The sequence below is a fragment of the Aulonocara stuartgranti genome (assembly GCF_965226115.1).
Source record: "Aulonocara stuartgranti genome assembly, chromosome: 9".
Classification (NCBI taxonomy): domain Eukaryota; kingdom Metazoa; phylum Chordata; class Actinopteri; order Cichliformes; family Cichlidae; genus Aulonocara; species Aulonocara stuartgranti.
The window spans coordinates 31,984,604-32,001,231 of NC_138960.1; the positions used below are offsets into that span (position 1 = coordinate 31,984,604).

The 16,628-nt window shown below is 44.4% G+C and overlaps 1 protein-coding gene across 3 annotated transcripts in view; it reads left to right on the plus strand.

The window, feature by feature from the left end:
- The window catches only part of rps6ka3b (ribosomal protein S6 kinase, polypeptide 3b), a 66,239-nt gene extending 50,619 nt beyond the window's left edge, over positions 1-15,620 (plus strand). For all 3 annotated transcript variants that reach the window (XM_082546307.1, XM_082546308.1, XM_082546306.1), the window contains 15 exons: positions 1,009-1,046; positions 1,188-1,330; positions 3,568-3,638; positions 4,127-4,215; positions 5,068-5,132; positions 5,244-5,346; positions 5,443-5,552; positions 6,089-6,214; positions 7,238-7,327; positions 8,289-8,447; positions 9,002-9,163; positions 10,471-10,547; positions 10,960-11,077; positions 11,197-11,337; positions 11,417-15,620. In XM_082546307.1, coding sequence (XP_082402433.1) covers positions 1,009-1,046; positions 1,188-1,330; positions 3,568-3,638; positions 4,127-4,215; positions 5,068-5,132; positions 5,244-5,346; positions 5,443-5,552; positions 6,089-6,214; positions 7,238-7,327; positions 8,289-8,447; positions 9,002-9,163; positions 10,471-10,547; positions 10,960-11,077; positions 11,197-11,337; positions 11,417-11,539 — 1,615 coding nt within the window. In that variant the 3' untranslated portion in view covers positions 11,540-15,620. The remainder of the gene's footprint in view (positions 1-1,008; positions 1,047-1,187; positions 1,331-3,567; positions 3,639-4,126; positions 4,216-5,067; positions 5,133-5,243; positions 5,347-5,442; positions 5,553-6,088; positions 6,215-7,237; positions 7,328-8,288; positions 8,448-9,001; positions 9,164-10,470; positions 10,548-10,959; positions 11,078-11,196; positions 11,338-11,416) is intronic.
- Positions 15,621-16,628: the final 1,008 nt, after the last annotated feature.

Consider the following 16,628-nt stretch of genomic DNA (forward strand, 5'->3'; position numbering starts at 1 on the left):
TATTTGGAGGCAATAACAGAAACGCCTGCTCACCTTTGGTCTTCAGGTTAGGGGCTGTGAGCTGATCGCAGAGAGCTGGAGATCCTGACGCAGGGCTTTAAACACAAGTAGTAAAACTTTTAAATGGCAGTGCAGTTGAGCTCAGACTGCAGCGACGTCTTGTGTTTACTTTGTCGGGCAGCTGAGCCTGTGAGTCAGAGAGAGTGCAGCTGGACCATCAGAGCTACAGAAGTCTAACGGAGAGGTGATGAAGGTGAACCATCACAGCAGAGGTCAGGGAAAGTGCAAAGTTAGCAGGAATAGTCCTTTAACCAGGGGTGTCAAACATAAGGCCCGGGGGCCAGAATCGGCCCAACAAAGACTCCAGTGCGGCCCAGTGGACGGCTTTGGAAAATGTGAACGTGGGGCATAAATGTTGGACTTTGAACTGTAGCTTCATACGTTTTACAGCTTTTCCTGCTGATACGACCTCCACCTCCCATGGCCAGTCATACCAGAGTCATTAACCCATTATGTACCATAGTTTGGCAGGCTTGCCTCTTTACATGACTGTAACTCTGCTACTGTTTGTTCAAAACAAAGAAGAAAAACTGTTAAATCCGAGTTACCTTCTCTGCAGGGTACACGTTCTTTCTTACAATGTCAGCCCAAAGTGTCGTGCTGGCAGGTTTCTTTCATTTCTTCATCATGTAGAAAAACTGAGGCATAATGTTGGAAGTTCTTTTTTACAAATCTCAGGGAATACTTGTGTAATTAAACTTCTTTACACGAACATGAAGGCTGTGCGTGTGCCCACGATGTGAAGTGAGTTTGACGTCCCTGCTTTCAAACAAGCCTCCATGCTATAATTTAATGACGTGCCATTATGGGGAGCTGCTGTCTGCCCCACAAATCTTTAAGTCTGGTCTCCAGAATCTTGCCTGTGAAAGCTCAGTCATGACATGAAGGCTGTAAGTGCACAATCACACTGAGTAATGCAGCATTTGAAACAGTCTTCTGTTGTTTCAGCATCCTGCTCGATGAGGAGGGACACATCAAGCTGACCGGTGCGTAACCTTACACCTTTTTCTGTTTCCTCATGCGTACCCCTGCCGCTGTGCTCAGATACTTACTGCTGCTTTCTCTGTGTTTTTATCATGCAAAGCTGGCACTCATCTTTGTACATGTGTGTGCGTTTGTGTGCTCAGACTTCGGCCTCAGCAAGGAGTCGATAGACCACGAGAACAAGGCCTACTCTTTCTGCGGCACGGTGGAGTACATGGCTCCAGAGGTGGTGAACAGGCGAGGACACACGCACAGCGCCGACTGGTGGTCGTACGGCGTTCTCATGGTGAGAGTCCCAAATAATCCGATTGCAATAAATCTTATCGCACTCATTGTGTCGTATCAGCAGTCCTGCGGTCTCAGGTGAGCTGTAATGAGGTTTTCTCCTGGCAGCTCAAATTATTTGGAGCTGTTTGCAAGCTGATAACATTTTTAAATCCTCCGTGGTTCCCACGTAAACATTGTTGCACAAAAAGTCACAAATTACATTTAAATTTGTGTTAGTACAGCTCAAAAGCCCCGACATTTATGAGGAGGTAAACATCCATCCATCTGTTTTCTGCCACTTATCAGTTACAGCAGAGAAGCTCCTGCTCCCTGGCTTCTTTTCCTGGCTCTTCTCAGAGGGACACTGAGGCTTTCTGAAGCCAGCTGAGAGATTTGTTCTCTCTGGCATGTCTGGGTCTGCTTTGGGGCCTCCTCTCAGTTAGGCAAGCTTGAAAAACCTCAAAAGGAAGGCGTCCAGAAGGCATCCTTATCAGATGCACAAACCACCTCAGCTGGGTCCTTTTGACATGAAGGATGTCGGAGCTCCTCAGGCAGTCTTAACCCAGACCCCCCACAGAGGAAGCTCGTTTCTGCGGCTTCTTTTCTTTGGGTTACCACACGCAGCTTAAGTATAAAACACAGCAACTTTAGAACCGATAAGATATTTAAGATTTACTATAGTGATATATCGGACAATAGTTCACAGCTTTAACAAGCCAACGAGCAAGTTTGATCCCAGGAGGTCAGGTGGTTGTAGTTTGTGGCAGGGAAGCTGCAGAGTGCCCCCTGGTGGACAAACTGTGCACCACAACACTCATAAGATGGCTGAAGGATGTTTCTCTCTTCTTTACGTCTGTAGTTGTCATTTATTTATTATATGCCATTATAAATGTCGATACCAGATGATGTCAGCTCGGTCGGGTAGATACGTTGATGTTTCCACAGATATTTGTAAAGAGACGATTTTTTTCTAACTTTGGTTCTGTACTTAAACACAATGAATTTTAAATTAAACGAATCGGTTAAAGTTCAGACTTCCAGCTTTACTTCAGCGGGCTGAAGAAAAAGATTTCATTTATAATATATTAAAGAATTTATAATGCAAAGTAAATGGACGAGTTAAAGAACTGAAAACGAAATGTTCATTTCTAATACTTGGTTGAAAACCCTTTGCTGGTAATGACAGCCTGACGTGTTGGACTCATGGACATCACCAGATGCTGGGTTTCCTGGATGTGAGCAGACAGTATGCCTCTTCTGTCCTGTGTCACATCATCAATGAACACCAGTGTCCCAGTGACGCTGGCAGCCATGCAAGTCAGAGCCTTCACAGTGCAGATGATGTGGTATGCTAGTAGAAGGTACAATCTGGCTTTTGTGTTCCTGAGGTTGTGAGTGGCTTGCACCTGTAGACGGAGGAGGAGTTTCTCTTCACCATGGAAACGATTCTGCGATCATCCACCACTGTCCTCCACCAGCTCTTTTTGCGCTGTCGAGTGCACCAGTGCTTTCTTTCTTTGTAGATTTTGATATTGTAGCAATTTCTCAGATGAGTTTTTTCTGCCTTCGCAGCTTAAGGATGGCTTGACCACATGTTGTCTGTTCATAGCAAAATCTTCCAAATGCAAGCACCACACCTCAAATCAACTCCAGGCCTTTTATCTGCTTAATTGAAATGACATAACGAAGGAATTGCCCACACCTGCCCATGAAATAGCCTTTGAGTGAAGTGTCCAATTACTTTTGGCCCCTTTAAAAACAGGGTGGCACATGTTAAGGAGTTGAAACTCCTAAACCTTCATCCAGGTTGAATGTGGACACTCTGAAATGAAAGTTGAGTCTACACATTATACTCATGTCCACAATAAAACTAAGTTTCAATAAACAGGTAACAAAAACCTAACTGTATATGTACTGGATGCAGAAAGTGAGTTTTTTGCTGATCCTGAGGCCAAAGAGGTGAGAAAACATGGGCTGTGTTCACAGGAACAGACCATGAGACAAAGAGGAGGGCGTGACTCTTAGATTAACGAATACACACAGGCGCACATAATCAAACTGATTTTCAGTGGTTATTCTTTATTTTGAGCCGTATGCTGGATGTTTTATCAGTAAAATGTCAACAGAACTTGAGGACTATTAAGTATAAAAGTATCTTAAGCTTCCTGTTTTCTGATCATATTGCACATTGTTATATCAGATCTGTCCTAAAACCTCATTAATTAATAAGCGTGATGGTGTCCTGTTCTCTCACAGTTTGAGATGCTGACGGGAACGCTGCCGTTTCAAGGAAAAGACCGGAAAGAGACGATGACCATGATCCTCAAGTAAGACACCTTACACTCCTCTCCGATCCCCACCCTGCAGCTTTTATTTGAGCTCCCTGTACATCCGAGAAGAGACGGAGAGAGAGAGAGAAAGTACAAGGCGAGTCAGCCCAGGGGAGGATTTTTATTAGAGGAGACAGAGTGCAGCACTCAGGAGGAAGAGGAGGATGAGGACTGGATGGACTGAGATCATCTCAGAATGTGCTGATAGCTCTTCATAAAAGAGAGAAAATAATCATGTTGCAGTCGGTGAGAATTAAAGGAAATATTAACCCCTCCTTCTTCCTCTCTCGCTCTCTTTTGACTCTCGGTATCCGCCCGGGGGGAAAGCTGCTGAGCAGACTCTGCAGAGTGCTGAGTGTGCTTCCTGTGTCACATCGACATGTTTCTGTCTAGTCTTTCAGATGCTGGGTACACAATACAGAGCATTCGATATGTTTCTCTCTCCGTTTCATCCCCCCTGCTGCCTTTCTCTGTGTCCATCACAGGGCCAAGCTGGGAATGCCGCAGTTTCTCAGCTCCGAAGCTCAGAGTCTCCTCAGGAACCTTTTCAAGCGAAACCCCGGCAACAGATTAGGTAAAACCTGCACACACGAGGCACGTTGAGAGGGTGTTCAATGGGTTTGTGGTTATGGAAGCATTTTCTTAGAATATTCTTCTAAAGTTTATTTATTAAAGCACCCAGTGAGATTAAATAATGACAAAAATGGGAGTTCTCAGTTTTGAGCTCTCTGTATCCTGGAGATACTTCCAGCAGATTTTCAGTTACAAGTCTACCTGTTTAATCACCCCATGTGACCCTGAGCTGGCGCCCTGTGTCACCCTCTTTGCCAGTGAATTCGCTGCCCCTCCTCGTCACACATCCAAACCACCTCAGCCTCATTTCTAATCCCGTCCGTCCTCGTCACTCGTAAATAAAATCTGAGCACCTCCAGCTCTGCCAGCTGTCTTTTTGTCAGTTACATCACAGCCCCGTTCTGAGCCCAGTTTGAGCTTCGGCAGGTGTCTCGACCGTGTCTGCATGCATAAATGCACCGTTTAGTTGTTGCCATGTGATTGGCTGATTAAGATGCTTAGTACTGCTTAATAATTACAATCCAGCGATTGAGCCGTGGCTTTTGAGGCTCTCGACATGCCGTGCTACACGTGTCACATGCTCGGCAGGTGGGAATGTTTCGAGCTGCCTTCACCGCTGAGGGCACCAAACACAACCCGAGGGCCCCCGGAAGCCACAGGTTCATATTTACTGCATGCAACACCTGCATCTGTTACGCTGTGTAATTCACACAGCGTAACATTCAGCCCTTTATGGTGTTTGTGTTTTTCTGTGGAGATTAGCTCCAAACAAAGTCTCCGCGGGTCTCGTGCAGCCTGTGGAAATGTGATTACAGCAGCATCGGGCTCACTGTCGGTGCGGTGTTTGTTTTAGGAGCTGGGCCGGATGGAGTGGAGGAGATCAAGAGGCATCATTTCTTCAGCACCATCGACTGGAATGTCAGTTTCTCCTTTATTGAAAAATCTGCTTTAATGATGACAGAGTCGTCTTTGGTTATGATTCTGTCTTTCAGTGTGTTTCCTTGTCCCTCATATTTCCTCTCGCTGCAGAAGCTGTACCGCAGAGAACTCCACCCTCCTTTCAAGCCAGCAGCGGGGCGACCTGACGACACTTTCTATTTTGATCCAGAGTTCACAGCTAAAACACCCAGAGGTACAGGCTGTCACTCTACCTCCTCCTCCTGCCCTTCACACTGTGCAGAGCTGAACCGCATTGCCGTATTAACAGCTGTTTCTCTGTGTGAACCAGACTCGCCGGGGGTCCCGCCGAGCGCCAACGCCCATCAGCTGTTCAGAGGGTTCAGCTTTGTGGCCATAACGGAGGAGGAGACGCAGCCACTACCCAATGCTATTGTACAGGTACAGGCAAACGCCTCAGAGGCAGAAATAATCCAATTAACTGGGCTAACCCTCAGTGGACGGAGGCGACGAGCACAGCACGCGGGGGCTGTCTTCACACTCCACCCTGGAAAATTTCATTCACACATTTGCTTTCCCGAGGTTTCACTCCTGCACCTCCTTCCTTTCTGGTACATCGTACCTTTATCACCAGCAGTAGATTAGGTCATGGATGAGTCATTTTTTAAGTGCTTTCAATGAAACAAGAACATTTTCCAAAATCTCCTGAGAAACGCATCCAGACGCCACATCTCTGCACTCTCACATCTCTTGTAATTAGTCTGTTTTTCACCTCAAAATAACAATAATCATCTAATATAAGGATTAATAATCATAGCATCAGTGTAAGGACTCACTGGGGGTGAAACTGTTTGTAATTAACGCGTAACGCACAGCATGAGCACGAGTGCCGCCGCCGCCGTGGGGCAGAGGTCTCAATCAGGCCCGAGTCGTTGGTTATGAGGACTCACATCTGTTTACATTTTTTTCATGTGCAGCAACTTCACAGAAGCACGTCCCAGTTCGCAGACGCCTACGAGATCAAAGAGGACATCGGCGTCGGCTCCTACTCCATCTGCAAGCGCTGCGTACACAAAGGAACCGGCATGGAGTACGCAGTGAAGGTGAACGCGCACAGCAGCTCAACATCTGCTTTTGTGTTTTTAATACACGCAGGGCGACGGCAGGTTTCTGGAAAGAAGCTGATGATGCACTGAAACGTTCTGAAAGATGATTTCTATCACAGATGTGCAGATATTTATCGATTCTTCATATTTCTATGACCATGTGAACGTGGTTGAGCTTTTAGCTGTTTTAGTTTCGTTCCGTTTGCCGTCTCTGACGCTCACAGTTTACTGTGTCGGTATTGTTGACATTTAAGGAGTAAATTAGTTTGAAACAGCTTAAAATGTCCGGTAATTATACAAACGCTGCTCGTTTGAAAAACGACAGTAAATTACGAGGACGTAACAGATCTCAGCTCCAAACTAAAAGTTGGCTTCAGATTTTGTTGTGCTGCTGGTTTGGAGACATTTCAGGATATTCAAATACTGTTGCTGTTGGTGATAATCTGCATATTTGTCAAAAATGTGAATAAATTAACATAATTGACACTGTTTTTCTGATTTAATGCCACGATAAGTGATGCATTATCTTAGTAGAAACCGTTGTCATCCAGTCCTGTAAAAACTAAGTACGCTCCATAATTCAGTGGCTTGTAAAAGCAGCAATAACTTGAAGCACATTTTTCTGTATGACAGAAATCATGGCTGTGGAGGAACGTAGCCCACTCTTCTCTGCAGCACTGCTTCAGTTCATTGAGCTTTGCAGACATCCGTGTATGCACAGCTGTCTGGATGCCTGGGATCATCGTACTGTTGCATGATCCAATTTGATGTTGATCAGACTAGAGTAGAAAAGCCAGCCTGACACCTGCCAAAGTTCCTGCTTTTATATTGCTGATGATCGAGCACCTGCCTGCTGCTTCCTCTCTTATTTCCTTTCCTCGGTGCGGGCGTCCTCAGTTTTTCACAGGACTCCACAATCCTGCTGAAACTTTGTGTCAGCGTGTGGGATTTAAAAGATCTTAAACTTTAAAAAACTTGCAATAAAAACACTTTATATTCAAAGCACTGTCTCTGTGGCAGATTATCAACAAGTCCAAGAGAGACCCGACGGAGGAGGTGGAGATCCTGCTGAGATACGGGCAGCACCCCAACATCATCACCCTCAAAGACGTGAGTCACTCCCAGCAGAGTTTTGAATTGCTCTAAATCTGCTGCTAAACTTAACCAGTCTCATGGTTATTTTCTTATTTAACGTTATTTAACAAGTGCAGCTCCCCCATCAAGCCCAAAGGTATCCTGACATATTTATAAATATATTGTTTCATACTTAAAGAACCACGTCTACACCAACATTTGATATTAAGCATCACATCAGTTATAGGAACACAAAGCATCAGTGTTGTTGCTATCGTGACACCAACGATGATTTAAAGGTGCTCAGTGTGTCGTCCTGTGTTCAAGAATAGTTTGAAGCCGTGCAGGATTTCTTTACGCAATCAGCAGATGTGAAGAAACACCTGTAATGAATCTAGGCTGGGCTGTAAGTTCATGCAATGCCAGTTTGTAGCAGAAGGTGGAGCAGTGAGTCACCTGTAAGCTGTTAGGACAAGCTGCCCCCTGCTGGTGAACATTTTGGTTAAAGTTGCACAGGTTAAGTACAAGAGTTTAACTTTAAACTCTTATTGTGAAAATCACCCTCAGCCTGTGTTAACATGGAGTGAAGCTGCCGCGTGACTCATCCAGGGTCACTTTCCCACCCCTGGGCTCGACCTGAATATCCGGCGAGCTTTTCCAAGTCGCTGTCGGACAAACAAAAATAATAATTTGCTTGCTGTGATGCTAATGATTTCATTTTTTCTGTGACTCACTGCTAATTAGAGTTAAAAATATCGTCCTGATGATGCTGCTGGGTGAAAATGCCCCCGCTTGCATTTGATCCAGTAACTAATGATGGTTTCATCTAAATTGATGGTTTTCCACTTGAAACAGCAGTGAGGCACTTATAAACGTCTAGTTCCGCATTTTTGTTTTTGCTTTTAATTTTAAGAGCTGAATAAATAAATTCACAGGCGATTTCTGTGACTAAATCGCTGCCGACTTACGTGTGGGTCGGTTTATTTTCGTGTCGTAGGTGTATGACGACGGCCGGTCGGTGTTCCTGGTGACGGAGCTGATGAAGGGAGGCGAGCTGCTGGACAAAATCCTCCGTCAGAAGTTTTTCTCTGAGCGGGAAGCCAGCGCTGTTCTCTACACCATCACCAAGACCGTGGAGTACCTGCATGTGCAAGGGGTGCGTTTCTCCAGAGGCCTTTAGGAGCAGCGGTAAAACAAAGAGATGGACACAAAATGTTCGAGCTCGTCTTTCTGTGGAGATGTGCTGCTGTTCGGCTGTGACAGATGAGATGAGAGCCGCTGTATCAAATTAAAAAGGTTCTTTATGAGTTGGGACTTGGTCACTTTAAGTCCCATTTGATACAAAATGATGTTAATCCAGTAAATGAAAGCCCCGTTAGAGCTAAAGAGGAGGATAAAGCAGGCTGTGACAAGCTGCTAACATACGAGCGTGCAGTGTCCACTGCACGACAGAAGAAACTGATTTAAATATGAAATAAGCCCATTTTTCCATCATGCAACAATCAAAAAGTACAAATAAAGAATGGCAGTAAAGTAATAAATGGTTACTAATCCTTTGATGTGGTAGCAAAGCTCTTTCTGTCCATGTCTTCAGTAGGTTTAGTCAAATTTGTATAATAGCTGCGATCCAGCAGACATGTGTTCGAGGTGAAGAGAGAGAAAGCTGATGTAGTCGACCTCCGTGACTCTGTCGCCCTGCTGGGTTTGCAGGTGGTGCACAGAGACCTGAAGCCCAGTAACATCCTGTATGTGGACGAGAGCGGGAACGCCGAGTCCATCAGGATCTGCGACTTTGGCTTCGCCAAGCAGCTGAGAGCGGAGAACGGCCTGCTCATGACGCCGTGTTACACCGCCAACTTCGTCGCCCCCGAGGTACGTCGGGGTTCCTCCTTCCTTTATTTTTTCACCATTTTGCTTTATTTCCTGTCATCATCGTGCGTGCTCTGTAGGACACCACAGATTTGCCATTTTAGCATCTTTTTACTTAAACTTTCACTTTCGTGAGGTTCAGAATTCCTTCCCATATTTTGTCTGATGCCGTTATTTAACACATTTAAAACAAACGTTGAACAAAAGAAAAGTCAAAAGTCTCCCATCAAAGTGCAGCTCCGTCAGGTGCCCCTCAGCTCGAGGACAGCAAACTTTCCGAGGACAGACGGGACCGGAGCGCGCTGATTAATTCACAGCCTTCGGTTGTGTGAACAGACTAATGTTTTGACACTCCTGCGTCTTCCTCACAGTCAGCTGTTGTCCTCTAAAAACTGAACAAGTGTTCAAAAACGATCGACTGTTTCTGCTGACACTGTTCAACTGAAAGATCTCTAAATATTTATCAACTTATCTGCTGCTACATGCAAACTAACCTGTTTACCTGAGGAATAATCACCTGTGCACAACACCAGCCAGTCTATTGTTTCTCTTAGAGCTGTTACAGTATCAGAGTTTTGCGATTAAAGCTGAAATACTGACACTCAGTCATCAAAATACTGATGGACAATGCAAATGCTGCAAAATGCTGATTTCCTGTTGCCACCAGGTGGCGCTGTGTCTCTCAGTCAGTATTGGCACGAAGGCGCCTGGACTCTCGTCACAGGTTTGGTTAAACTTCTTCTGCTGTAGCGAAACATCGAAATTCACCGTGTCATCACGGAGGCGCCCTTTAACAAAAACTCAAATGCTTCACAATTTAGCATCAAGAAGGTCGTCAGATTAAACGAGCAGAAGAAGATGCGCTGAATCCAAAATACTCAGGTTGTTTTGTGGTTCAGGAAGTCTGGACGTCACATGACAACATGCAAGATCCACAGTGTATAAAATATTTGTTAGCGAGCTTCCTGCTCCATAAAATTAATGAGATCAAATAGATTCTTTTGACGGCTTCTTCCTTTTTTTTTACACGACTCTCCATATGAACACTTAACAGGGATTCTTTTGCTGTCTGCACCTGTTTGCACCTGTGCGTCATCGCTGTGTAACTAAGCCTGAACCAAACAGTCCTTCAGAGACAAAGCATGTTCAGGCAGCCCTGATTATACAGCTGCCAAGTGTAGGGAATATAAATATATGTGTGAGAGGTGTAATCTTGATCATTTGGAGGGTGCTGACGCTCTTTTTGTTGCAGAGAAAGGAGAAGGCAGGACGTTACTTTTGCTTGAAGCTGGTGTTTTCTGTCCTGGCAGGTGTTGAAGAAGCAGGGTTATGACGCAGCCTGTGACATCTGGAGTCTCGGAGTCCTGCTCTACACGATGCTAACAGGGTAACAGAGACTTTACTCTTCGCTTCTAAGAAACTTAATTTAACAAAAGAAACTTCTTACTTTTTCTTTACCTGACATCAGTTTGTCAAAGATGCTTCTTTGTTACAAAAAGTAAAAGAAACGCCAACAATGATGGTTCATGGTCATCAGGCGGTTTGCTAACCACAGCTGGTTGATGGTGAGCTGGTGGTATTTCCTGATGAGCCGCGGTCTGAAAGGACTCACTGAGAAGGCAAAATGAAATTCCTTATGAAACAAATGTCGTCAAGGCAACGAGTGATGATCTCACATTGAAATAATTGATGTGTTTACACTGTCTGTGTGAAGTTAATGCCTGTTCTTTCATAGTTTTGGTGCCTGTTTGCAGGTCTTACACTTCCTGCATATCAGCCCCTTTGCTCTGTCCTTCCAGTTTCACTCCATTTGCTAACGGTCCAGAGGACACCCCGGAGGAAATTTTGGCTCGGATCGGCAGCGGGAAGTTCTCTCTCAGCGGAGGATACTGGAACTCTGTCTCAACTGAAGCTAAGGTGAGGCCTGTTTCCTAACAAACACACAGAAAAGTAGCTCCGATTGAAGTGAGCCGCTCACCGTCTCTCTGTGATCGCCACGGTGACCCGGAGTTCAGTTGTAACCTCTGACCCTTTAGGACCTGGTGTCTAAGATGCTGCACGTCGACCCCCACCAGCGGCTGACAGCGGGGCAGGTCCTCAGACACCCGTGGGTGACGCACAGAGACCAGCTACCCAAATACACCCTCAACAGACAGGACGCACCACTCCTCGTCAAGGTAACCATCCATCCATCCATCTCCATCATCCGTCAGTGGTTGATTGATTAATCAGTTTGTATTCTGGCTCCTCCTACAGGGTGCAATGGCGGCCACCTACTCTGCCCTTAACAGGAATGTCCCCCCGGTCCTAGAGCCTGTGGGCTGCTCCACTCTGGCCCAGCGGCGGGGGTTGAAGAAGATCACTTCCACCGCTCTGTGACCTCCTCTTTCTCCTCCGCCTCCTTCTTTTCTTCCTCCTCCCGTCAACTCTGACCTCGATCTGACCTCCGCCGGACCTTCCCTCTCCCTCACTTCGGTCCGGCGGGACAGACTACTGATGGACCTGGGAACCGCTAACGCCAAATAGGAGCACAGAGGCCGCCCCCCTCCCTCCTCGATCTCTCCTTCACCTCTGCGGGCTCTTCTGATTGGATCTCTTCTGCTGTCTTACCGTAGAGTCTCAGCTTTAGCATCACTGTTCAGCAGCCGGACTCAGCTGTCGAGAAAACCTTAAAGGGCGAGCCCTACGTTTCTCTTCTCTTTTTGCTTTGGACAATCAGCGCTAGCTCGCAGGCCCAGAGGGCGAGTGCGCGTCAGGAAGATAAAAGTACTGTATTTATTTACTCCAGACGGGGGAAATCATAGGAACAAAGTAATGTAAGGTATGCATTTAAAGAGCTAGAGTCTTTGTTATCATACTGTGGTCATGGTTCTGCGTAGCTGTAGATCCTGCATCTAAGCCTCAAGTAGCCTGAGAGACGACGGCGTCTGCAGAAAAGGACAGACGGTGGGACATTCAGCCCGACGGGCGGAGCAGCCTCAGCCTCAAAATGGTTTTAAAATCCAAAAAGCTAAAGCAGCGTGTTGGGGTCACTGAAGGTCAAATTACAGAGCAAAAGTCTTTTTAGCTTAAAGTCCTAAATTTATGAGTAGAAAATGACAAAATTAAGAGAAATGAAACAGCAAATGTTGATGGGAAGAATTCCAGTTTATCTGAAAAAGAGTTTTGCAAATTTATTAGAAAAATAAATAAATAATTTTATGAGGGAAGAAAATGTGAAGATTAGTAAGAAAAAATGGCAAATTTACCAGAAAAAAAGAAAACACCTCTCCAGTTAATCTGAAAAAATTCCACATTTTGAAAAACAAAAATTTCATTAAATCTTCACTTTTATTGGCTCCGTGTGGCCCCAGACGAAAACATAACGCATATCCATGCTCTGTAATCACGTCACACACAGTGGCACAAACGCTGTTCTCATAAATTTGCCTTTTCTTTAAGAAAAGTGAATGAAATCGATTTTATTTAACCTTCAGTAACCTGCTGCAGCCGTCTGCAGCCTGTGTTGTTGTTGTCGGACAAACCGAAACCCGCTTTCCAGTATTTTATCTTTAATGTGCAACAACAAAGCAAAGAACAAACATCTGAGCCGTGTTCTAGTCCAGAGTGTTTGACGGTGGGCTCGTTCGATCATCCGGTCAGCAAACGTAACGACACCTCCAGATGTTTTTTCTTACTGCCAATAAATCCCATGATAAGATACTAGAATCAGTTTGTTGGGATTTGTTGACAGCAAGAAAAACATGATCGGATTTATTCTTTGAACAAACAGAGATCCAGGAAATCACGGAAGAGTGATGCAAGTGTGGAAACAACACTTGCAGCAGAAAGAGCCACTCTGTCTTTGTAACAGTATTTTTTTTGTCCAGCATCAATTTTAAGCTGCACATGTTGAGCTTTTGCTGCCCCCTGGTGGCCACGGGAGGGCTGTGCTTCTGAAACACTCCTCCCAGAGTAGTTTGTCATCAGTATAACGTCTCCTGGACACTCTGGTCTGATATTTAACACTATTGTCCTGTTATTTTACTCTTTAATCTGGTTTTTAAAGATCTTAATGTGATGAAGGGCGGTGCTCCCTCCTCCTCCTCAGGAGACTGGAGGCAAAGCTTGAGCCTATCAGCAGCTGGGATTTTAAATTTTAGCACTAAAGCTTAAATAGAAATGTAAAATATCCAAATAATTAACTTTATCTGAGCTTCTGAGCGTGATCAGAGAGCTGCTGATAAAACCCTGAAACATCAGTAAAGTCAGGTGTTTGTGCAGCAGGGCCGAGCACCTCTGCTTTAAAGCTCCTCTCTGGCTTCTCTTGTGCAGTTTTAGGATGTGCCAGTAAATTTAAAGCAGAAGAAGAGGCCACAGAAGCAGCTTTAACTCTGAGTTTTCTCCTTCTTCCTTCACAAACACAAACTAAAATGACGTGTTGCCTGCCTGTAAATGAGGCTGACAGGGGAAAAAGGCGTTTCTCGCCTCCACCGATGGTCACGCGACGTCTGTATGAGCCGGCTGATCTCCTCCTTACGTGCAGCAGAACTGTAAATACAGAACATGTCGAGCAACTCAGGTTTCTATGAATCAAGACAATGCATTTTTATACGTCCACGAGGAGGGGGTGTACATACAAATATTAAAAACAAAGCACAGAAGTGTGAGTGGAAGAAGGCGAGCGAGGCACAGAGAGGTGTTTATCAGACCTGATATGGAAACTCCAAAACCTGAATCCTTGTTTTCATCTTTGCTGATGTTTATTTTATGATTTAGAAGTCTTACATTTACTTTTCGACGTGTTTTTCTGGAGTCAAACTCTTCTGTCTCGACTGCTGTGGCGCTGTTTCTGCCAGGTGAGCTGGCGTCTGGTGCGTTTCCTGTTTTTGTGTCAGCGAACCCTTTAAAAATCTGACGAAAAAAACACTTTTAAAAACATTCCAGCAGGAGTCGAAACTACCGGCAAACCACGTTGGGCGTGCAGTCGGAGGTCCAGTGGTGGAGAAATCAGTGAAAGGGTCAGTTCACTGAAACTTGTGGACGATCTTTGTGAAAAGAATCAGTTCCAGCCACTAAAATACAAACATGTCCATCTTTTCTACATTTAATATCTCGTTAAACTGAAGGTCTTTGGGGTTAGGCCCTAATGAAACACTTCCAAGAACAAATATCTGATTGATTGTGTCAATGTTGGACTTCAAGTCCTTCATCATCATCACAGCTGATTTTACATCCTGGATCGATACGAGCACCGACGTCGCTGCCAGACGTTGTTACGGCCTGTTAAACTCCTCCGAAGCTTCCTCGTGTCCGCAGTGGTCGGCATTCAGGGCCGTTACGCTCCGCCCTCTCTGCGTGCGCCTCTGCTGCAAACAAGCGAGCGTCAAATAAAGCAAAAAGCGCCGGACTCAGACTGTGTGAGCTCGTTTTCCACCAGCAGAAGAAAAACAAAAATCATGTTTAAGTCGCTTAATGGTGTAAATCATTTATGTTCAGATTGAGGCTCCAATTAAAAACTTCTAAATTATGAGAAAAAGTCCAGTTTTAAAGTAGAAACTGGAAATGTAGAAGTAAACTGTCACTAATGAAGTTTTTAGATCAAAATGCTGGAAAGTGACATTAAAAAGCTTTTAAACAGCAGAGTCACGTGTTAAAGATGAAACTATGATATAAGGAGTCCAGATTTTATAAAACATAATAGTGAGACAAAGTTTCAACATAACAGTTTAGAGATGAAAATGTGAAATATTAAAAGGTAAAGTCAGATTTTGAAAAACAAAAGTGGAAAATGACACATTCCCAAAAAACAAATCAAATTATAAGGGAAGTTGTTTTTAAAATACACATCTGTATTCATCGTACATTAAAAAGTCATTTTTCATTAAAAAGCTTATTTTAAACTCGAACACAAATCTTTGAAATGAACTTTTCATCTCTGTTATGACATTTTAAGACTTTTATCTCTGAATTAATTTGATATTTTTAACTCAGTGAGACATTTTTTACTCCGTCGGGAACCTTTTTTGAAATCGTGGCCGGTCTTTGTTCATCGTTTCCTGGTGGAGATGATCTTCCACAGCCACTGAGCTTCTTGCTTCTGCGGGTCAATGATTAGAAACTGCTTCCTCTCTGTGGTCGTCTGGGTGTCTGTGAGAAAAAGGGATAAAATGCAGATTTTCTTTATGTTTTATATATAATTATTGAATATATATATATGTAAGTGTTGATCTCTTCCTCGTCTATCCATGTACAGCTCTGGGATGATGAAACATGAAACGCTGATTTTGTTTTCCCCCTTTATGACCAGAGGCATAGCTTTCTTTCTTCTCTCTTCATCCTCGCTCCTCTTCCTCTCCTTCTCTGATTTGATCCTGTCGGAGACGCAGTCAGCCCTGCTGCTACGCCAGCTCTCAGTTTTTGTACCTGCGGCGAGAGCTGGACTTTCTATTAAAAACAATAAAAACAATAATCAGTCAAAGAGTGTCGTGCTTTGATCTCCCTGAAGCTGTTACCTCATTCCTTTCTAAAAAAAAAAAAAGTTCTCACTTTCACGTTGTTACAACTGACACCAGAGACTCTGGACACTTGACTTTAAATGTGAAAGCATAATAACCTAAAAATGATACTGCAGAGCAGGAAGTGGCATCTCCTGCATCCACACACAGCTGACAGCTAATCCCTGGGAACACTTTTTAATGGCCATAAAATCTGTGGTTTTTACTTTGGCACAGCAAAAAGCGCCTGTTAGTTTGTTGCAGAGCTGGAATGTAAATGTGCCTTTGAAGCCGCTGGGTCAGCTCCTGTTGGTTCAATGTGCTGCAGGATAATAATAATAGTGCACGTTTGAGGAACGTTTTTACTTTATTTAACACAATTCAGGGGGCTACATGCTGGACTTAGAGGGCAGAAGCAAAGTATGGCTCTGATGCCGATTCCACTGTGTGTTCTGTCGATACCGTGGATGTCCGGATCGTTCTGCACACCTCACAGCTCAAAGACTTTGGAGAGCTTCAGATGGAGTGGACTGAGGACGACATCGCCACCATGCACAGCTGTCGCAGTCCTGATGTCAAACCGCTCATGAGCCAAGACAACTGTTGCTCGGAGGTCCAAAGTCCTGTCTTCAGATGAAAGTGAATTTTGCGTATCATTAGTAAGACGAAGCTCCGAGTGCAGGGATGTCAAACTTCTAACACTGTGAGGCCAACCTGTGAAACTCTTCTTTCTGTGAGTCTTATGATGAAACATCCAGTCTCAGCAGCACGCATCAGTTTCTCTGCGCGGTGAACAAATCTGTCAGCACGACTCTTTGGGATTAAACTGTAAGAAATACATGTTTAAAATAGAATAAAAATCTGGTGCTCGGACTCTAAGTATAGTACTGTAGTTATAAAACAGGAAGTATTTGTTAACAAGGGTTTGTTATTATTTGTTTTAACTTATTTTAAACTGAAATTTCTTTAGTAGAAAGTGAAAAAATGGAACT